This window comes from Sinohyriopsis cumingii, chromosome 1, assembly GCF_028554795.1.
Source record: "Sinohyriopsis cumingii isolate HCF-2022 chromosome 1, ASM2855479v2, whole genome shotgun sequence".
Lineage (NCBI taxonomy): Eukaryota > Metazoa > Mollusca > Bivalvia > Unionida > Unionidae > Sinohyriopsis > Sinohyriopsis cumingii.
The window spans coordinates 43070019-43094665 of record NC_142961.1 but is presented as its reverse complement, the minus strand read 5'-3'; the positions used below and the strand labels follow the sequence as shown (position 1 = coordinate 43094665).

Genomic DNA, 24647 nt, shown 5'->3' with positions numbered 1-24647 from the left:
ACCTTTATATAATATTGACAAAGGAATTAATTTGCACCTTAATTGCACTTGATGCCTTTTGTTTGTTTTTACTTGATCTCTTCAAAAGAGTGACCACAGCCATGGCTTAATTCAGTATGCATGGTACCACACTTTCTCTGTGTCAGTTTTTCTCTTCTTAGAAGAATGAATGTGCCCCAATGTGCTTTTTGTCCCCAACTAGTAGGGATTTTTTTCTTCTTCTTCATATTTCCAAAGGACAATTATACACTCACGTGTTTTAAGCGTATACTGCATGCATTTGAACATATTCTCACACTATCATTGCATTCTCAATAATAGTGATGACCGGTCGATAGGAAGGTAGATAGATAATATTGTATATAGATAAAGGATGGTGGTATGGATGGACAAGAAATTGTCTTAAAAATATAATTTAAAAAATGTTGTGGAAGGACAAAATATTTACTTAATTCAGTAACTGAGTTGGGAAGTTGTACAAAAGTGTTGTTAGGCTAAACATTCATAAAACGTTTGCTGTAAAAAGACAGTTTACAGTTTATGCTTACTCTGATTGCAATCCTTTATAATAAAAATTATTTGAATCCACAAAGTTTAAGTAGATTCTCTGCTTCAGTAAAAATTATCATCATCATCGTTATTATTATTATTATTATTATTAAAGACCTTGCCCAAAATCAGTAAAATTTTAAAAACAAACTTTACAGTTCAACTCAGGCAAATCTTTAAAAAAAATAACTGGCAGACATATTTGATATGTAATACACCAGAGTTTTGTGCCAGAATCATAAAGAGACTGGAAATATTTTATCTCAAAGATTTAAGTAAATGTAAATTCTTATTTGTGTTACAAGTTTTATGAATGCAAACCAGTCTGCATGAGAACAAGTCATCATGTAGATAAAGCAGTCTAAAAGGGAAACTAAGTTTAGAGACAATGCTGGCCATCATTATGCAATTATGTACTTTATTGTCCTCAAATAATGTTTATGCATAACAAAATCTAACAAATTATAAATGATCTTCATGGACGGTAATGACTGTATATTACAATATTGTGTACCTCTTCAAAGCAGTTTGCTTTAGTCAAGGATTGATTGAAATATAAATACACTCCCTATGTACAAAACAAAAAAAATGAAGGAAACATCAAATACATGTACATGTATATATTTATACATCAGAACAAAATATGAACCTAAATATTATTCTGAAGTGCAAATTTCCATTCTAACATAATGTATTGTTCAGTGTATGGAATATTTCTAAGACATAAGGTAGCTAAGGTCAGTTGAATGTCAATGTTTATTCAGACTATGCCTTCAAAAGATAGTTTTATATATTGTTTATCTTTATGATTTTGAGAACGGCATTTAAGATCCAATGAATAATCTCGGTGATAAACTGCACAGAAAACACTGATAAAACCTGAAGTCAATCTGATATGCTTGGAACAAACTCCCAATTTGTTTTTACTCACTTGATGAAAAGAGAGGAATTTGAAAAATCACTGATTATATATATGCAGATAAATTTCTTATGCTGAGGCTGCCTTAAAATAGTCAATTTTTTTAATGTAGCTGCTCGTCTGATTGACACATATAAAAAATCTTGTGCTTCAGCATCAAAGATGTATTCTAACACACTTTAATGACTGGTGTAATGTCAAAACTGCTGCATTAAAATCTGTTATACTTTCATAAAGTCGAAAGGCATTATAAAATTGTGACTCTACCTTTGATATAGTGCTACAGAATTGTTTTCCGTCATTTTTCAAAAAAAGTTCCAAAGTGTGTTATAAAAAGGGTCACAGTCTTTCATTTGAAAACTTTAAGACCTTAATGGCAGCGATTGTGTTACAATTATTGGTTTTGACAAATTAAAGACCTTAATGGCAGCAACTGTTACAACAATCGATTCTGACAAATTTAAGACCTTAATGGCAGCGATTGTGTTACAACTATCAGTTTTGACAAATTTAAGACCTTAATGGCAGTGATTGTTTTACAACTATCAGTTTTGACAAATTTAAGACTTTAATGGCAGCGGCTGTGTTACAACTATCGGTTTTAGTTGCTCTGCTGATGTGTTGCTGCTGCAACTTAAGTTGCAACAGTATAAATGCCATCAACATCCTGAGTTCCTTAAATATAATTCTATCTTCTCAAAATTTTATTAAGTAACAAAATACGAAGCATCTGACATGGTCATTGAAAGAAGTGAACACATTCAGTATTGCCTGATTTTTTCATGCTTTTTGTGGCTTCTATTGATCTATTTCTATTCTGCAATAATAAAGAATTTCTAGTATGATTCCGTTTTCAAAATCAAATAGTTAATACAGTCTTGGTTGTCAAATAACCTAATTGCTAAGTGTCAGAGAAATATGGTACTTCCTTTTATTAGCGCTATCAACTTAACCATTATCTGATGCACTTTCAATTGGAATGTTGATGAATATTAAATGGAATGATGTAAAGCATAATCAACAATAAATATAGATTATTTGTAAAAATACTTCATAGAGGTATTATGGACGGTTTCATATGCTTTGGATAATTGAATAAAAAAATTCAACTATATGTGTGTAAAACTAATTTGTAAGGTAGAACATAAACATACTTTAACAAATGAAACAGAAATTTTGTGAATCAACCCAAAACTAATGTCCTTTTTTTCAGTGAAGTAATGAAACTTACATCTTTTTTCCAAAGGTATAGCAAGACACAAAACGTTTTAAATCTGATTAGGTTCAAATCAAACATTTAGTCCACAACTGATTAATGTTTTACTAAAAATTATGTTTCTGTGTAAGGGATTTTCCATTTAAAGATATATGGTACCCAAGGAAGGTGGCTGTCTAAAATTATTTACCAGAGTATTCTGATTACTCAAGTAGTTTATATGAAATGATACAGAATTCCTATTTACATCTATGTGTGACTACATCACAGTGAAAGCACCTTCCCTGGATCCTGAGTACTGGTATGTTTTATTGGAACAGCCCAATGTTGACAAACTATCCATGCTAATAAAAGAAGTAGAGTTTAAAAACAATTATTCCATACTTCCTATATTAATCTGAAATAAAACCAGTGAAGATCATGATATACAACAATGTGATATCACCATTACCACAGGTTTTCTAATGCTACCCCATCTCCCCAAAATGAAGTCGGTTCAAATCTAATTTATTCCATTTCCCAAACTTGCAGTTTAAAATAGTATGTACTAAATCTGCATTCTTACAACATCATTGTTGTGATGAAAACTGCTGGCTGTGAATTTATACATATATGATGCAGATAAAATAAAAATATTTATAAATAAGAGTCACAGAAAATTAAATAAAATAGAAAAGTCTAGTACACATTTTGTCGTACAAAAAGAAAATACTGAAAAAAGGAAGTACATAACAAAACATTTACATCAAAAATTAGGAATAATTCATTTAAAATGATTAGAAAATAAATAATTAAATGCATTTTAAACATTCAACAATCTTTTGTCTTTGAAGATAATATGCAGAAAACCATGGGACATACAATTATGATTCAGATAATAGCTGTATTTGTCTAGAAAAATTGTTGCACGACCACGCCAATAGAAGATTTTATCAAGAAGAAAGAATTTAATCTTTTTGTTTGCAGGTTAAATATGTGCAGCAGTTGATGAAAATGATACCTGTAATACGACCAAGATGAGATTCAAGTATTCATTAATCTGAGATTAACAAAGTCGAATTACAATAAAGCTCTAATGTGTACTAGATAAAAGGAAGAAACTAATCAGAAAAAGAAGTTAATACTGCAGGTAGAGATTACATACATATTATTTTGTAACAAAGTTCCAACTTCTAATATGTTTCTATGATTGAATTAAAACTAACACCATTATATAAATTCATCTACAGAAATTAAATCATTTTTCTTCCTTTTGTATTTCATAAAATATATGACTGTAACAGAGCCATGCTTGTGTGACTTCTTTACTTATAAAGATATTTTATGCTACCAAAAATAATATATCATTCATGTGGCAATTTGTTGGAATTCCTGTAAAAAAAAGAACATGTCTTTTTTTCTTTTTTTTAAAAGTTTTCTCATTCTTCTTGAGCTGAAGCAATTGTTAAAAGTGAACAACAAAAATTTCAGTGACATGTACAATCCAATCCTTGGATTTTCTTCTCCGAAAATGAATAAATGATGAATAATTCCAATTATTCAAAAAGAATCATTTCATATTAATATCGGAGTAAAAGATATTAGATAAAATAGTGCTTGATGAAAAAAATGCAATAAGTGCATTTATTACATGTTCAAATTGTACAACATTTAAGGCCTGTATCCCACAGATAAAAGGGACCCATATCTGCAGTCACTTAATGTGCCAGAAGATCTGGATCAATGCAGTTTGTTAGGAGTAATCAGTAGAATAAACAATACAGACTCTCATCTGCCTGTACATTATGTGATGGTAGATCAGGGTCTATGTCGTTTGCAGTACTGACTTATAAGCAAGTATATATGGTTATTCCTTGACAAGACTTTTGGTAAAGAATAAGAAGATAACCAATAAACATCTGGACAAGACTTGTGGTAAGGAATAAGAAAAATAACCAAATAACAGTCAAAATTACCTTAAATTGTAATATAAGTATAATACTGTAAAATCATTTTTTTTTTAAATAGATAAAATAAAATCACTGCAAACAAGCTGACTATACAAATTATACATGTTTTTTTTTCTGAGCAATCAAAAATTATTTTTGCAAATGAACGAAAATATAAATAACAGAAACACTAACATGGAAAACATTTGTGTTATTAGTGACATTACTCGTGTTCAGTTCAGGACAAATGTCCTGCTGAGACCAGCAAAGATTACTTGTAAAAATAGTATATATGAATGTTATGCATTTTCTAGATTCAATTAACTAAAATGTTGGACAAATCCCCAAATTTACAGTAGAAATAATTCATGACATACTGTCTGTATTGTGTATCAGCATTTAATGGCATATCATCACGATAATGACTATACGGCAATGATTAAAAATAAAGTTCTATAAATGTCAATGACTTACCGTCAGAAACTTTGGTGCTACTGTCACATTATGACTCTTTATGACGTAGTGTCACTGAATAATAATATGTTTTGCCTATTTTGTTATACAAATTTTAAATGTGTGTTACGCTATTGAGGATAAAAGTGTTGTTTGAAAATATTATGGCGTTAGAAATTATTTTACTGTTGCAAAAATTTGTTTTACAAAATCATTAAAAAAATTTGGCATGGTAAAAGTATTATTAATGTCCTAAAGTCCGTAAGTACAAGGACTCTTATAATGCAATTCATTAAGTAACTCTCATGATTTTCCTGCAAATGAGATCTTTCAAGTATTCTGTACACTAAAGTGGCCAACAGAATTTATCTACAATGATAGCATATAAGATTTCTACAGGAATTAATCCATTAAAGTAAATGATATGAATCTGATTTATTCTAGAAAATAACTTCAATTTAAATTTCTAACAGCTACCCATAAAAAGTCCTGATGAGCAAGAAACTGAAAATTTCAAATTGCAGGAAAATCTTGTACAAGGAACTAGTTTCAGCAGACAGGCATATACACATAAACCCACTCAAGTCATGATGTGCACACAGCAATCTGACTGGCTGATGGATTGCCATGCCAATTTCTTATCTGCTTACTGGATTTAGCTTTGATCATGAGATTATACTGAAAGGCTAACTATTCCAAAAAATTTATTTACTGATCCCTGGAAAGAGGAAACTCTTACAAATCTATTTATAATATGCTATGTAAATTAATAACAATTATTTTCTAAATTATTAATTCTGACATAATGAGTCCTTCAAAGCACCCTTCATACCAGCATAATGTACTTGTATACTACCACTCACACCCATCAGATGTCTACAGGCAAATTATGTCATTTATGGATTCCAAGTCTAAAATTTCTGACCAAATTATCTGAAACTTTTTCTTTTGTGACCCTGTCATGTGTAAAGAATGAAAATAAAAGTTCTGCAGCCTAAAGTACTAACATTAAAATTTCATTCCTTATTATTTCATAACATTCAAGGTAACATTAAAGGATTACTTCATATGTACAAAACGATTCTTAAACTGCATTTTGCTCACAGAATCTTCAATTTTACTTTTTTTTCCTCCAAAATTAGGCTAGCAAATATGAAGCTACATTTAATTGCTAATAACTAGCCTTTCTTCTCATTAACATACAAATTCTGATCTATAAATTTCTTCTTTGAGCACCAAATAAAGGGATATAAATGACTCAACATTTTATGTTGACTTTTTAATTTTTTTAGAGTTTTGCAATTAAATCTAAACTGCAATTGAACACTGTTCAGTATTTCAAATAATGCAGAGTTTGAGAACATTTTCCTAGACTAGAGACCATACAAGTTAAAGGAAACAATAAGCTGGCCATTGCCTGTATGCAAAGCATCAATACTGATGGCATTCATTTAACTAGGAAAGACTTAGAAGAAGCTGGAACACTGAGGTTAATCTATGGTGTGGATGGATGTATGGACAGACAGACACATGGACACAAAAGTGCTTGTGATTTCAAGCTTTTACTACGGTGGGTTTTGACATAAAGAGCTCATTCTATAACTAAAATTCCCAATGAATTTTTTCCCATGATCCAACTTTTAAACTATCAACCAATTATAACTCTTGTGTTTGCATCTGATGAAACTGTGCTAGTGTGAAAGTATTACTTTATTTTCAATATACTGGCCTTGTATTTTTTCTGATTTCTTACATAATACTATGATTGATTTGATCGGTTTTGATGGTTTAAGGTACATCAACACTTTTAAGGCATATATCATGCAGAGGCAAGTAAAATAAAATGCATTGTCCAAGGTCATATGACAGTGGCTGATCTGGTCTGATGCAATGGTGGGAATCAAATCTGCTCCTTTCTGGTCATAAAGCCAATGCCTTGAATGCTGAGCCACTGCAGCTCAATACTTAGAATTAAAGTCCACTAATTATTCAAAACTGTTATTATATATACAGTAATACCTTGTGCATTCGCGTTTCTGGATTCGCGAATTCACGGATTCGCAAAATTTTCATTGGTACCCTCTATGTACATGTTTTCTTTATTTTATTGAATTGTACCTTCGTTATATGACTTCTGTGACATATGAAGTTTACCTAGTTTACCTTCCTGACAATGACAAAGAAAACGTCATTAAGTTTACAGTCCCATTCGTTACTTGGTTTTACCTTATTGTGAGTGCAAAAGAAAACGGCAGCCAATGAATTAGTATAGGGGTAATATTAGTACATGTATACATGTACCGTACTGTAAATGCGCTAGTGTGGCAAATACCCATTAGGCGATACTGTACTCTATTTTTACGTCAACCATTTATTTCTCTTTTTAAGGGTAATGTATTAAGCTAACTTTTAAATGAAATTAAAGTGCTTTGGGAGCATGATTTGGGTCATATTTAGGGTTTAAACCCTAGAAATAAGCATTTATTAGCATTTTTAGTGACTCGTACCAAACATTCACGATTTCTCCTGATCCGCGACTGGTTCTGGAACCTAACCTCGCGAATGTTCGAGGTATTACTGTACTCACTTTTAAGTCAAATACAACTGCAAAATGCATGGATCCAGATCTGCTGTAGCATAATGTACCAGCAGATCTGGGTCTATGCCATTTGCTTTTCGACTAATCTGTATAACAAACAACATAGACCCTGATCTACCAATACATCATGAGACAGAAGACCACAGTCTTAGCTGGTTACTGTTGCAATGGACTTGCAGGTGAGTAAATATAGTAATAACAACATCTTCCTTGTAAGACTGAACCAAAAATTTACATAGTTACTTGACTCTGCCACAAGTAAAATATAACGGTAACTAATACACAGATAGCACACTATTAGGCATTACCCTGCATAAAAGTGATATTTTTTTGTTTTAAAAACAATAATTACAATTGTATGATGAAAATTTTCAATTGATGCTTCAGAATGCAATAATCTAAAAGCTATTACCAGCTACTTACTCTATTGGCATTGTTATCTACCATTATTGCTTCACACTATTCAATTCATTCTGAAATAACTAAATTGTTAATTCTGATCCATAAATTATAGTTGGCTTTATTTCTTTATTTGTCTGTAACAGTGTGACACTCATCATCTAACAGTATTGTTATTATTACAAGTAAACTGAATGCAATTTTGTTTTCCATGTATGGTAATTTAGTTAACAAATAATGCTTTATTTATTGCTGATAATAATTTATGCATTTTTGGGGAGACCTATGCAATGGGTCTGATGAAGTATTCAATTGGGAGTATAGCCTTATATAAGCATTAACCTATCGTAGGGGCATTCAACATCAAGCATTTCATCTTTTCAGAAAGACAATGCAGATGTAGTAAACTGAATATACAAGTAGTTTCATTTCAAACTGAAAATACCAACAATGCATGCAGTCTCATATTTGATTCCATCTGAACTAAAATGAATCTTTCTTTGGTCTACAAATTTCACCTAATGTTAAAAACTCACAGTCACTATTTCTACATACAAATACTAATGATGTACTTACTAATGGTTTGACAGATCAACAAGTCTGAAACTTATGGGACTTCATCATTCAACAATTCTGCTTATTGATTAACTTAACTTGTAATGATGCTTCATTTAATTTTTCACAGCAAATGAAGTGATGATTGTCCATACAATGAAGAACAAAAAATGTAACATGCTTTTGATCTGCTAAATTAACAATGATGTTGTATTAAAACAATTTCATGTATGTTTGGTTTTGTTTGGTTGGTGTTTTATGGCACAACAATAAAATTGGGTTATTTAGTGCTGAAGCAAATGGAATAAAGTGCCTTGCCCAAGGACACACTATAAAAGTTGCTTTGGGCTAAACCAATAGCAGAATTCAAATCCACACCCTCCTGATCACAAGTCTGCCATGCTAACCATATAGTCACCATGGCTCTACATACACTGTGTTGACTGGTTTTCAACTAATATTCCAGGAGGATTCAAATTAAAGTATAATCAGAATCACTAGTGTCATTCTGCTTTATGGCATCTATTTCATGATGGTGGTAGACATTAGGTCCATTTCACTATGGAAAAGTGGAAACTTTGCTACATCCTCTAACTGGGCATGTATTTATCAGCTAATACTTGTGTTCCATAATCAGTTTCCACTGAAAATTTCACTTGTAAAGGTTAACGGCTTAAATATGGATGACAATGTGAAGGCAACATCGTGTCTTATCTAACTGAATTAGTCTCTGTCTGGTATCACCTGCCCCCCATAAGCAATGCTCTCTCCAAGCATCAAATTTAAATCTTTGGGGACGGCAGTACTTTCTAACTGGAATAACTGAAAAAGACACTAAATGAGTAATAAGTATTGCAGACATGACTAAACTGATAGTTATACTATTGATTTGTGCAACTTAAAAACCCTTCCCCTTGTATAGTGTAGAAAAATCTTAAAATCTGTAAAGTTCACATTAATGGAAAGAGAGATATACCAGTCCCTTTTCCTGCAATGGCATGAACAGTTGATTAATATATTGACTCAAGTTTTCATTACCACATACTTCCTAAAACCCTGGATAGAATCTCATATTATTTGACATGAATCATTATGAACCAAGACAATTCATACTACAACATATTTTGTTGACCCTTTTACTTCTGAGTCAAGGTCTTGATGATAAGAAGATTTGCATTATGGTTTTGGCTAATGTTTTTTCAGTTGCTTCTACTTCATAAACTGTTCCATACATTTTCATCATGCAAGGTATGAATCATTACGAAGTTAAAACAATAATTCTATGACATGCTTATTCATCCCTTTGACCCTGGCATCAAGGAGAAAGTTACAGAAATGTTGCATGCAGATCTTGGCAAAAGTTTTTCTTTTCCATGTATTTTCTAAACATGGATTTTCTTCAGGCTTGACATGAATCATTATGAAGCTAAGACAATTCATTCTATGATATGATCACTAGCCCTTGACCTTTAAGTCATGGTCACAGTCATAGAAAATCTGCAGCTGATTTTTCTTCATACCTCGGATGAATCATTGTGAAGCTAATATGATTTAATTCTGCAACATGCTTGCTCAACCTTTCAAGGTTACACATTTTACAAGAATGATTTATTTAAGGCCCAGGCATAGGTCTTCTTCCATATGGAAGTGGATCTAATGAACTGATGTCATATGGATGGCAGTGACATCAGAGACCCTGAATACTGCAAGAACTAGACATCATCAAAAGTGGATTTCTCAGATGAATGGGTATATATTGATGCTGGTAATGTAGATCACAAAATGTATACTTTCCATTCAAGTTCCATTGATATCTCTTGAATGCCGGGTAATATGGATTTCACGACATTATTCAGCACTGTTAACTAATTAATTGTTTGTATTTACTGAGTCAGAACAGTTGGAAAACTGAAGTGAATGATGGATACTGTCAGAATAAATATATCAACAAATCCAAATTTGGAATTTGTAATGTGTTCTGTACATGCATGAACTGACTCTAGCCTGAAGTAAGTAATGCCAATTAAAGAATAGGGAAACAAAAATTCATACATTTTGGTTAACATTTCTTAATCAAGTTCTATCATTTGACCAAAAATTATATTTCTATTTTGATAAAAACTATTAAGAAAATTGACATAAAATATTTTGCTTGCATGTTTTAATCTAATTTTAAACAGAGTTTTGTCCAGATGTCCTAAAGAAAACAAATGAAAGCTAGTATTATTGAAAATTTTCAGCATAGCACTCAAACTCAAAAACAGACTTCTTATGTTATGTTTACATTCCAGTTACACCCAGTAACAATATTGTTTTCTACAAAATTTTCTTACAGCAGCACTGCTGAATATAGCAGCACATCCAAGGCAAATGCTTGTACTGTAGGTAATGGTTATATTTACTACCACCTAATTGATCTTTTATCAACAGTCAAGATAAAGTTCCAATTGCAATACATTGATTTCATTGAAATATCGTCATACATGTATGACCACCTTGTCATATTCAGAAGAATTGTTGACTGCATTTGCAGCAATAACAATGTGCATCACACTCGACATTTTTGTTTTTACTGACTGCATATTTACATAACACAGTGTCTTTGCATGCATAGAACTGCACTATACAGATATTTTCTCTATAAATTTATGCTCATTTTATGCAATGTGCACAGCACATTTTTAAAATTAAGCAGTTTGTCTAAAAATGTGCTCCTTACAAGTACTTATAAATGAACACTTTAACCAAATGAGCTATTTCTGTTCTTGAAAATGGTCACCAATTCTCATGATTTCTTGCCCTGTATGGCTGCAAGACCACTGGAGGTTATGGTGCCAAAACTCTGTGAGTAGCTTCCAAACATTGCTTTTGGTGCACCCGCTGAGGGGTTGTTGACCGCATTGCTGAACTGCTTACGGCCATATATCGGCTTTGGTTTAGAAGTTGCTGATGTTGGTCTTTGATTAGGAACCTACAATTAAAATATAATACTAATTAGTATAACCTTATTTAAAAATTGTGGCCATAAGGATATCAAAATTTGCACTGCATTAAATTATAAATGACTAAAATAAAAGTACTGGGTAATGTCCATTAGGTTCATAATCATGAGTAAACAATTATATTAATGAAATCTATGACAACAAGTAACTTTAATTTGTAACAATTTTAAAAAAATGCATGCTCTATTTACTTCTAATATTAATTTGTAACAATTAAAAAAAATGCATGCTCTATTTACTTCTAATATATATATATATATATATATATATATATATATATATATATATATATATATATATATATATATATATATATAAACCAATAAATTGATTTATCATATAAACCTGTACTTTCTAAATAAAATGTACATCTTAAGGGAATAGCCTGAATTGATTTTCAACAATCAGTTTTATTTAATAGTTTAAAACATTAAAACCAATTAACTGAATAATTATGAATGTACTTCAAATATTAAAAATTCCCCAAATTATCCAGTTCTATAAGAATATTATGACAACCTGTGAAGCGTATAATACTGCCATCCTTATAGCATTCAATAAACAGTACGATTTTTATCCATTTGAACTTAATATTATCTGTATTAAATGTTTTTGTGCACTTAAAACAATATGTCAGGTACAATGGCCTTACTATTTGGTAATTACTACGTGTGTATAAGGGTGTAACAAAGCTTTGGCAAACTATACATGACAAAATTACTGTATAAAAGAAAAGTGACAGGAATCTTTAAAAGCTAAAAAGCAAGACAAAAGGCCTCGAAAGAGTTTCCTTACTTAATATAATACACCATGGTGTTGGAGCCATGCAAAGTGTAAAACCTGACATCAAATTTCTGTTATGGAGACTAAGGAAGATTTTTGCAGGAGCTATTCTAGAACTTGTGTGTGTGGGGTTTGATGCTTTTATTTTTTTATTTTTTTACACAACACAATCAGGGTTCAGTGCTTTGCTCAAGAGTACACGATAAAAGCTGACCCGTTTATTCTAGGGCTGAAAATCTGGAGAGGAAAATCCACCCTCAAATAAACAGGAAATTTCTGAATATAAGAGATTTAATGAAGAAATAAAATAGGACTTAACAATTATGGTGTGGATTTTGATTTTTTGTGGGATTTATTTTTGGAATTAGTGTGAATCATGCAAATGAGCATTCATGATCAGCCCATCATTTTTTTCATATTATTTTTTCACTTATTCTTTATAACTGATGTGACTGCATCATCAGTAATTTCGAACCCAAAAGACTGATTATAAATAAACTGTCCTTTTAGATTCACATGTCAGTAACACTGATTATCAATAAAGTTTTCTTGGATTCAAAAGTAAATGATAAAGATAATTAGCACATTATATCTGATTAATGTTTAAATTAACGATGGTTATATGCACTTATATTTTACGTATACTTATCAATATTAATTAGCTTTGAACCATGTTGTAAATGATATGCATGTTTATAAACCAAATTTAGCAAAATATTATAAATAGACAGTTAATAAAAGAAAGACAGAAAGAAAAAAGGAGCAAGAAGTATTTAAAAAAGGTAATTAGATCTACAAATTGTTGTGATATTCATCAGAGTACAGAACAATCACTGCAAAACCAAATAATGTACCGTAGAATTTAGTCTTTCACTCGCACACACTCTTATTATAATGCTGCCCATGGGAATCATATAGTATAATGCCTTATAGTGAGACTGCCTTATAATGAAGTACATTATACATATAATTTTACTATCACTTAATTAAATGGTATACATGACTACACTTGTCTTATACAAGGAACAGTGTTATAATGAAGGGCCTTATAGTGAGGGAATTCTGTGTATAGACACCTTCTTTTGGTACAAAAGTAACGGAACACCTATATGCATTTATTTTTTGTATACTGTAAAAAACTATACTTTGAGAAGAAATGATCATACAGGAATTTTATACTTTAGCAATTAATATGAAAAGAACTGTATCAGCTGATACTATTGTACATGAATTTTACAAAAAAGTGGTAACAATGAAAGCTGTTCACACGACTATGAAAATGAATTAAAAACTTGAACAATATGTCAACAAAGGGAAAATGTAGATATACAGTGGCGCAGTGTTTGTAAAGACACTAATAGCTACAACATAATGCTTTTGTTCCAGCTAGGAATTCACACCATACAGTTTATACCAGTGAAAAAGACTATATACAAAAACATAATACAGGTGTGAAACCTAATGCTGTTGGAAGGGTAAAATTAGAATGTTTCCTCTAATTTAGGACTCCTAGAGACAGAGTGAGCAATTAGAAGACAGTGTTTGATATTTTAATTTATCTTCCACTAAAACAATAGTCCTCAATAATATTTACACTGACTAAATTAAAAAAAGCAGTTTATGAGAGTTTCTTCAACTTCCAATGTAAATTTATCAGTACACAAATTCCATCAAAGGTAGACTGATGATACAATATATAATCATTTGCAAATTCGAACCCAACTGCAAACTACATAGACCTGGATCTGTTGCCACATAATGTGCCTGAGGATATGTGTCTATGTAGTCTGTCAGGATAATCAGTAAAACAAACAACAAAGGCCCTGATCTGCTGGTGCATGATGCGATGGGAGACCAGATGTTATGTTTGCAGTTTGGACTGGTCATATAAGTGAGGTAACAAGAAATACTTAAAAACCACATCACACATGGGTTTAATATGTAATGCATCATCCAAGTGGGTTTGAATACATTTTACCTGAAACCTGTCTTCTACACTATGCACCTCTCCCACCCCAAATATTAGTGACTGTTGTTGAAATCACATATGATATGATATGAATCTGTTGGCATAGTTAACGCACCATTTAAACATCTTTTTTACAACATTTTAAGACACCTTAAAATAATGAAGATACATAAATGCATTTGACAATTTTGTTTACAGCATCCTCCTACAAGTCCTTTGCTTTCTAAAAGGCAGACCTGAATGCTATATGCTAAAATCAGGAATCTTAATTTCATTTCAGTTAAATTTGGTCAAACTCTGCAAACCAGTTTCTGAGACGGAACAGATTTTTTTATATTTTTGTTTCTATTTTTAGCAATGGGGTGGCCATATTGGATGGTGGATCAACATAATTTTTACAAACTTGAAAGGCAGTTATGAAGGGATGCATTTTGTCAAATTTAGTCCAATTCTTTGGAATGGTGTTTCAGAAGCTATTTATTTTTTAGTAATAGTGGCTATATCTGACTCCAGATTGGTATCACTGGTATAAAACTAAATGCCTGGATTTGGTCCAATTCTGTCGAGCAATTTTTGAGAAGATGTTGTTTGAACATTTTTTCTATATGATTAACTGGAATCCACCAAACAAATCTGAAGGCCTGCATGCCAGAATGCTACCTGTAATATCATATGCAAAATGATTGAGTGGTTTTTGAAAAGTTGTAAACAGTGATTGTGATCAGATTAGGTGCACAAATGACAAAGCATGATGGTTGATAGATGAAAGGATATACAAATTAGCTCACTTGGCATTGTGACAAAGTGAGATATAAAAACAGAAAATATGTTGGCAATATAAAGTGTCCATATTTTTATACTTGTGTTTTGAAAGGAAGCCACCATCACAAGCCACGGATGAAAATCCATTATACTCTTCTTTCACCTGTGGCTGGTTGTGGTAAGGTTTCCTTTTTTGCAACTAGTATACATAAACCTGCATAACCAGTCATTGTAAATCTAAGCAGAATTGTCTTGGAAATTTAACCCAACTTGATCTTTCATGTTGTCTGAATGAGCAAGTTGAAGTTTCTCTTATGAACACATCCACTTATTGATTAATAAACAGAGCACTCTCTGTGTTATGGGAAAGCTGATTTCATTGTGTTGATGACGTATTTTTGTTTCAAACATACTCATAAGAAATGAGACAATCATGTCACAGACAGCCTTGGGGAAAAAAAGCAGAAGTATGGTCGATTTTCAACCAGGGCTTGTGCCAATGAAAGGAAGAATTTCCAATATGTTTCACAGGGAAGGACAACCTATAAAGTGGTTGACTAATATTTCAACAAAAGTATTTAACATGTTGAAACTATTGGAAACTATATATATTTTATTATCTGGGTGACATGAAAGAAATTTAAATTAAGTGAAAAGAATGAATTGCATCACAGACCACTCCAAATATATATATATATATAGTAGTAATCATATCAAAGGATAGTATTGTGATAAAGATCTAAAGACATTGGAGGAAAGCAAGTGCTTATTTAATCAGTTTTCAGTGGTGACTTTAAGTTCTAAATGTGACTACTGGATAGATTGAAGTGAATGTTAAAAATTGTAAATCTATTGCCAAAGGACACATTTCTACCTCAAGTGAGAAATTTGCAAGGTTTCACATGAACAATAAACCTTAAAAAACAGTCACAAGAACATTGTTATGTAGGGGCCTGACTGCTGGTCTGAATAAAGTCTATTGACTTACCATTTGATGAATAAACACCTACATCTAACAATAAGAAACAGACATTACAGGGTAATTACATTTGGTTAATAATACTAACCATTCAGGAACTATCAGTCATATAGAATATGTGAATGTATGATTTCTTTGTAACAATAAATATAAATAAACATTCAGACCAACCAGTCTTGTATCATGCAATCACCTGGCTTAAGCAGTCATTTCTGAAGGTCTTGTAAACTAAATGATTGCAGATTAACAAATCTCTGTTCAAAAACCTTAATTTTGAAGTCAAAATTCTCATTTCCATGAACAAACAGCTTAAAACATGGATATTCAATTTCACCAATATAATTCTTATATTAAGTCTGGACTTAAGACAATTCATTGGTGAATTTTACGTTAAACATAAAGTTTCAGCCAACCAAATTACTAGATGCAAGTGTGTGTAATTTGGATTTTTAACATAGCTTTCAAACGTTTTCAGTCATATTGCTATGATGCCTGCAGCGTGGCAGTTTACAGTGATGTCTATCACTGGGCATCATGTTTCAGGCACGCATCATCATGTTCTACCCAGTCACATTATCCCGACACCAGTTTGACCAGTCCTAACACTAACCTCTTAATGCTGAGCACCAAGGGAGGCAGATACTAGTACCATTTTTATAAGTCTTTGGTATGACTCAGCTGGGATTCAAACCCATGACCTCTGGCATTTGAGGCATATGCTCTAGCCACTTAAAATCACAGGAGTGGTCAACTAGATTCAAAACTTAAATTAAGGTATAGACTTGAGTTTTGTTGGTGAAATTGGGGCCTTGTTGGATGGTATGATTTGCTAGTTTCAAGTTGCTGTTCTAGTCAGCTACACCAATTACTATATATATATATATATATATATATATATATATATATATATATATATATATATATATATATATTAATTAGTATAGCAATTCATCAATTTAATCACGAAACAAATTAAACTCATGGTAATAATGTTGATACAACATGAAAGTGCAGACACTGTATTTAGTCTATGATTGACTTGCACAAATTTACATTGCAAACATAATTAATGAAATAGATTGCAACATTAAAATGATCTTAAAATAGAATGCTTTGCAGTGTTCATATGCAAACTTCAATGAAGTGCAAACCTCCAAGCATCAAACAGAGCTACTCTATTTTTGCTGAAAGACAGCCCTTGCTTCCCTGACTATAAAATATGTTCTCTCTTTTCAAAATCAAGACCAACTAAGAAGCTAAGCCCTAGCTTTATACAGTTTTAATGACTAACTTTAAAATAATTAATTATATCACTGTCAGTCCTTCAAATATGAAGTATTTCCAATGTTTTCATTAATTAAAGAGCCCTTTTTGCCAAGTTCTAAACATCTGAATGTAACATTTTGGCCCCAAACTCAACCCCTCTAAAAACTGATTGATTCCAGAAAGGTAGCCTTTGCAAAATATTGTAAGTAAATGTACATATATCTTTTTAAGGTTTCGTGGTATGATTAAAAACAGGTGTCATGAACATTTGAGAACTTCAATCAATCAACAACTTTTGACATTAACTACCATACTCTGTGCACGATTAGGCTGGATGTTCAAGCAGCATCAAGGACAGCAATCGGGAACATTTCCGATTTTATCAGGCAAAGCTACTAACTAGAACAATTAAAGCCATAAATGCCAGGGAATATAGGGTGAAAAAGAGAAAAATTACTTTTATATTAATTAACCTACAACAATATTTACTGCATCAAAATGTTTATTTGCACAATTTCCCTAAAACAGTGTTGAATCATGTCTGCATTTAATGCAGAGGCGATGATTCTAGTGTGATCATAGCGATTTTACTTAATTCACTGATCAAGATTGAAAATGATATAAAAGCCTGGCAAATACTGTCTAATCTGCAGTGCTGATTTTAGTGAAAACACTTGAAGTCTATAAACTGATCAATGATGTGAAAATGTGAAGAAAGTTATGTTTAGATCTGGTCAGTCGTGTTGGATATCCTCCAAGGAGAAACATACATAAGTTTCCATCAGAAGTTGGCTAAGTAAGTAATTACTAATCATTTGACTCATCCAAGATCAATAACTGATGAAAAGATTGTTAGTTACATTTGGTAAAATTCTAACAATTGTTGGTACAAAAGGTTATCCTCTCTCTGAAGAAAAATGTGCACCAAGGTTGGAAGAAACATGAAAGAAAGAAAATGAAGTATATAAAAAAAAATTGATGAAAAGCTAGTTCTGATTTAATAAGTTTGGTTTCTCATCCAATAGTGATAATCAACAAAAGGTTACAAAAATATCTTATAGTCATTTTAAAAAAGGGGTAAAAAATAATGACATCTGAAGGAGGCAAAGCAAAATTTTGATAGTCTTTAAGACTTAAGTTTACTTACAAAAATGAAAATCATTACTTTCTGGTCAAAAGTTTTATCTGACATTAGCATTTCTTTTTTTCAATACATCCCTGGCATATAAGGCTGCTAAGACAGTTTTGAAAGAAGAGAAAGAAAACAGCTGTTTATACAGTGAAACCTGCCAAATTCAAAGCTTGGTTGCTTCAGATTTCTGCTAAAATCCTAACATACATTTCTGTTGGACTGAGTATGTTGCACCATTGATTATTATACATGTAATATGGATTCCAATGTATCTGCTTGCCTAAAACCTGGACCCAACTGGCAAAATCTCAATTCAGATCTGTCAGTCCAATGCAACACTTGATGACAAATCAGGTTCTACAGTGTTCATTCTATTTACAGGTAGGACTATATGTGAATAGCATACCATATTTATCCACTGACAAGCCCATGATTTATGATAAGCCCATATCTGATGATAAATCCATGCTTTAGACCAAGAAGCTTTCTGATAATTCAATTCTTTATGATAATCCCATGTTTTATGATTAGACCATACTTTCAGATAATCCCATGTTTGATGTTAACCCCATGTTTGACAATAAGCCTATGCCCATCCTTTATGATAATCCCATACTTTATGATAATCCCATGCCAATCATTTACAATGAGTCCTTGCTTTCAGATAATCCCATGCATTATGATAATCCCATGCTTTATGATAAGTCCATGCTTTATAAGTCCATGCCCATAATTCAAGATGAGTCCATGCTTTATAAGCCCATGCTTTATGACAATCCATTTGTATTATGATAAGTCCATGCCCATACTTCATGATAATCCCATGACCATGCTTTATGACAATCCATTTGCTTTATGATAAGTCCATGCCCATACTTCATGATAATCCCATGCCCATGCTTTATTATAAGTCAATGCCCATACTTTATGATAATCCCATGGTTTAAGATATGTCCATGCTTGATAATAAGTCCACTACTATTTTCACAAGAATTTGACAAATATTTACTTACAATTTATTTTGTCTGATAAGCCCCCTCACCTTTCAACAAATGTATCAGGCTGAATCGCTGGTCTTATCAAGGGAAAAATACTGCATAGCTACCCTGATCTGCCAGCATCTGAACAGACAAAAGATCTGGGTCTATGATGTTTGCTGTTTGGGTACCATTTAGAATAAGATAAATGCATTCTATACATCAATGTTTATACAAAATATATACTTTTCACTCGGCCCAATATTGATCCTATTAGACAGGTTTTACTGTATTGAAAACTTTTACACTGACAGAGCTATGAGGGCAAACATACTGGCCCATGGTGCACTAGAGCAGGTAAAATGATGGCCATCTTTTTCCGTTTGGTCTGCTGCTGCAAATACAAAGTATTCCATGCAGACTTTACATATGAATTATTATTCATCAATAAAAAAGGGACATTATGAAATTTTTGTTAAAGTGGAGTGGGTCCCTTAATATTAGGAGCAATTTTTTTTTTTAAAGAAACAGGTCGTATATCAAATAATGAATTCATAATTTAAAAGAAAAAATAAATTCTATGGTTACCCAACCACTCCAATTTCATTGCCCTTGATGATTTTGAATAAATATGCAGAACTGATCAGAATTTTCATTTTATTTCAACCTCATCAACTGGATATCTCCTATTGAAAGATATATAAAATAGCACAATATATTTGAAACTACTCTAAAAAAATGGGATCGGGGACTTACACTTGAAGTTAAAAGCAGAACCATTTATAAAAATAATGCAAGAGCACCTTAACAAAAGTACATGACAGGAAGCAATGGATGACAATTTCCAAGCTTAACCTACCCAAACTAAATGTCTTTGCTGGGCAAATTAAATTTCATATAAATTTTTACATAGATAATAAAAAAAAATGTGATTTTTAAGACCATTATTTTCCTGCATCATCTTTGTCAGGGAATAGATTGAAATTGGAATTATTGCCCATTGCTGCTGTACCAAAGTTCAAAGTTGCCCACTGCTACTGTATCAAAGTTCAAACTTTCTCGTCTATAAAACTATTTAAAGGGAGGAAAAGGACATGGAAAAACGGCATATGAAAGATAAGCTGGGATCAATAAGATAGATCTTTTTAAGTTAACCCAAAGCAAATTTATAATACAGCAAACTACATAGAAATTACTGAAGAAATGAAGGGAATGCAATCAGATATGCAGCATTGTGTTAAAAAAAGCAAACGTTTACACAGCAAATCCAACTAAGAACTGCATAGATCTACATTTGCAACTGCAAGTAGAACAGTAGACCCTGATCTGCTACTAAAGTAAAACAAACAGCATAGACCCAAATCACTGCCAGTCGAACAGCACAGACCAGGTCTGTCACTGTATGCAGAACAATGCAGACCCAGATCTGTGACTGCCAATAAAATAGCACAGACCCACATCTGTCATTACATGTAGAAAAGTATAGATGGACCCAAATCTGCTATTGCCAGTAGATAGCATAAACCCAAATCTGCCACTACATGTCAAACAATGTAGACAAAGATCTTGTCACTGCCAGTAGAACAGCACAGACCCAGATCTATCACTGCCAGTAGAACATCACAGACCAAGTCTTGTCACTACATGCAGAACAGCGTAGACACAGATCTGCCACTGCCAGTAGAACAGCATAGACCCAGACTTGTCACTACATGTAGAAAAGTATAGATCCAAATCTGCCACTGCCAGTATACAGCATAGACAGATCTGTCACTACATGCCAAACAATGTAGACAAAGAACTGCCACTTCCAGAACAGCATACACCCAGATCTGTCACTATATGTAAAACAGTGTATACACAGATCTGCCAGTAGAATAGCATAGACCCAGATCTGCCACTGCCAGCAGAACAAACATCATAGACCCAGAGCTGCCAGTAGAACAAACAGTTTAGACACTGATCTGCCATAAATTGTAGAAGAGTATTGATCCTGCTCTGCCACAAGTAGAAGAAACAGTGTACACCCTGATTTACTTGCTCATTATACAGAAAAAGACAGATCTGATCTGTCAACAGTTAGCAACACCTTACATCAGTAAGTAAATATTATACCAACACATGTACATACATATTTCAAGTAATATTTCAAACTTACTTCTTTTTTTTGGGGGGGGGGTCACATTACAATTTTAAATCATTTTCTTTTCTTACTTAGGTGGCAGGGGACAGTTTCGTAAATTGGCCCCTAGCAAATTTCTCAACTTAAGGAGATTTTGTGACTTTTTAAGCTACTATTATGCAATGATTAAAGATATGCAAATATTTGTGAATTTGGTCTTTCTGGCTTGTGTTGTTCTTGAAATTGATGTAAAGCATGTACACCTCATGTAGTCACTGTGCAGTATATAGCCAGTGAAATACCAATAGTCAGCTAGGAAGCCAAGCAAGCCAATCATAGCAGTAGACACATTGGTTCAAGACAAGTAGAATGCTCAAAAACTGTCTGGATGACAAATCTTTTGAATTGCATCAAGGTATTAAGTACACAATGCTTTTCAAAATTATCTACCATGAATAGGGCTTGTGTTTGCACTGTGAGCATCATATGTTCTCAAAAATGGACTTAGGACATGAAAAATGCATGTATAAATATGGGTTGGGTGGGGTGAATCAACTTTTTATTCTATGAATTCCCACTAACTAGTCAAGTGAATGATATTCTTATGTTTGGCTTTATTGTACCTATTTTGACCTCACTTGTGTATTTTATTTTTTTTATGAGTTTTTATATTAGACAGGTGTATGCAACATTGAATTTGTGCATAAAAACTGTCTCTTGCACCCTTAGATGACATCTACCAATTCCACATTCCATAAAATGTTTAAACAACTTTTTCAGGAGCATAACTACAGTGCTCTCCCTTATGATGCTGTTCATGTAAGCTTTGAAGTGGAATTATACATGAGGAATGTTTCAAGAAGGCTTAGTACATAAAAATATAATAGAGTATTTAATCTTATTATACCTCAGTTTTAGAATCCCACTTGTTGTTTGCTGAATTTAAACATGACATTTAACATTAGCTGATATTTCTGAACAGTGTCCATCTCCTCATATCTCCTTATGTCAAGTCATATGACCTTCACTGGCCCTTGGTGTCACATCATATTACCTTAAGTTTATCTCACTGTTATATCACCCTGTGAATATCTGCACAAATTCTTCACTACTCATACAAAGAGGCCAAAGTGGGTACAGGTATTTTGAGATTTATTTTAAGGCTATGGGTTTTTTTACTCAGGAATTAAATTTATAGTGTTTCCAGACAACAGGATACATGTGTATATATATACATACTTCTTTAATTAAATACAAAATCTAAATTTCAAATAATTTATTTATTAATGGCACTGAATACATGAAATGTCATAAAACATTATCAATATGTGTGATAACATGTAAAAGACAAATCTTCCAGGCACTTTAACATGGCAGTACTATCAACTGCCAATATAGTTTATAGCATATTACCCTGCAATTGTTTAATGTCTCCAACATCCAACATCTAATCAAATATTTTCAGTTAATATATCTTCTCCAGTCTTCTTCACATTATTATAAAGTCAATAAAAATAAAATGTGTGTTTCCAACATTAGGCTGAACAAAAAATGGAGTCTGTTGGAAAAAAGTATTTTCCTCAAGTTTTTCCAGAGAATTTAGGTCATGGCAATGAATGTTGGTGAAGTCGAGAACAGACTGACTCTATATGTTAGTTGTTGAACCCTCCTACCCTCGATTAAGCCACTACAACAGCCCCACACTTCTGTAATGATATTAATTGAAGGTTACGGGAATGATATCACCTTTTTCATTAAAGGTTGCAATAATTTGCCAATAGTTTCATCTGCACTCATCAGTGTACATTTCATTTCATACACTTACCAGTATTTTCTTGTAGCTGTTGAGCTACTGTCATTTTAAGACTTCTTTTGGCAATATGATATAATATTTTCAGATCAATTTGTAAATACAGGTGGACAACACAAACCTCTGTCCTGTGGCCATTTTGAATTTCACCCTAGATATGGTTATTACCAAATGTCAGTAAGTATCTGAACTGTATAAAGGTGTGTTCTGGAAATATTTGCATGCAAAGAAATTGCACATTTTTAAAAACAGGTGACATCAAACCAACAAATCATCAATCAGAATCAAGGCAGATTTTGGGGGGTGGGGTTGATTTATAGGACTAACCCTCAATATCACCACAAATCCCTTTGGTTATTGTACAAAACCTTGTAATTTCCCACTTTCCATTTGCCACAAATGAACCATGGTTACATGATATAATTTTATTCCTTTGAAAATGACTTGTTAGCATTACTGATCAATATTCTATACAATGATTTGATATACACCCTCTTTATAATTGCTTAAATAATTTGCATTTGTCTGATATAACTTGCTGTAAATTTGAAGCCAACCACAATTAGTAAGCAGAATAGTCTGAATACTTTGAAAATAGCAAGTCTATTAATGAGTGTAATTTCTAATACTGTTACCTAGGAATGTATTTAAATCCAAATTGGTTACAATATTAAAAAATATCTGGAATAACTTTTTATGATCTGAACAGATTCTAGGGTTAGCAGACAAAAATTAATTCAGTCAAGAAACCGAAAGCAAACATATTTGTCTTTAAGTCCAAGTAGTGTATCAGACTATAATGTTTTATTGGTTTTACAAACTAATCTTAAAAGCCAATTATTTTATCTACTGAGTGTTACTTGTTGTATTTCTATTCTAAATTTTTCTTCAGTTATAAATTAAATGTACAACTTATTGTTCTAAACCCCGAAGATGTATTATTTTATAATTATTTTTTTATAAACTGTTACTGAAATGTATGCATCTTGTAGATTTTTGCTCTCCCTTAATTAGATCTGCATATTTTGCAAGGGTAAGGTCTCTGTGTAGCCCCAAGCCCATGATTCACAGTCTCTGTGTAGCCCCAAGCCCATGATTCACAGTGGTCAATACATGTATTACAAGGTACATCCCCTGCTTCCTTTTGAGATTGTGATCATCTGAGGGAGAAACATTGAAAGAGAAAACTGATTACAAAGCAAATGGACTGAGAAGTATTTCTGCTGT

General features: G+C 32.3%; 1 protein-coding gene and 1 long non-coding RNA gene across 4 annotated transcripts in view; both read right to left on the bottom strand.

Moving 5' to 3' along the window:
• Window positions 1-950: 950 nt before the first annotated feature.
• Window positions 951-9518, bottom strand: LOC149806788 (uncharacterized). Its single transcript, XR_016421028.1, has 2 exons — window positions 2036-9518; window positions 951-1985 (listed from the first exon to the last, which is right to left on the bottom strand). It is a non-coding gene; the product is annotated as an uncharacterized LOC149806788 (long non-coding RNA).
• Window positions 9519-9521: 3 nt separating this feature from the next.
• The window catches only part of LOC149806787 (extracellular signal-regulated kinase 2-like), a 63154-nt gene continuing 48028 nt past the window's right edge, over window positions 9522-24647 (bottom strand). For 2 of the 3 annotated variants that reach the window (XM_089957650.1, XM_089957669.1), the window contains 2 exons: window positions 19823-19882; window positions 9522-11589 (listed from right to left, as the gene is read on the bottom strand). In XM_089957650.1, coding sequence (XP_089813776.1) covers window positions 11404-11589; window positions 19823-19882 — 246 coding nt within the window. In that variant the 3' untranslated portion in view covers window positions 9522-11403. The remainder of the gene's footprint in view (window positions 11590-19822; window positions 19883-24647) is intronic. The other variant, XM_089957659.1, reaches the window with a different exon arrangement.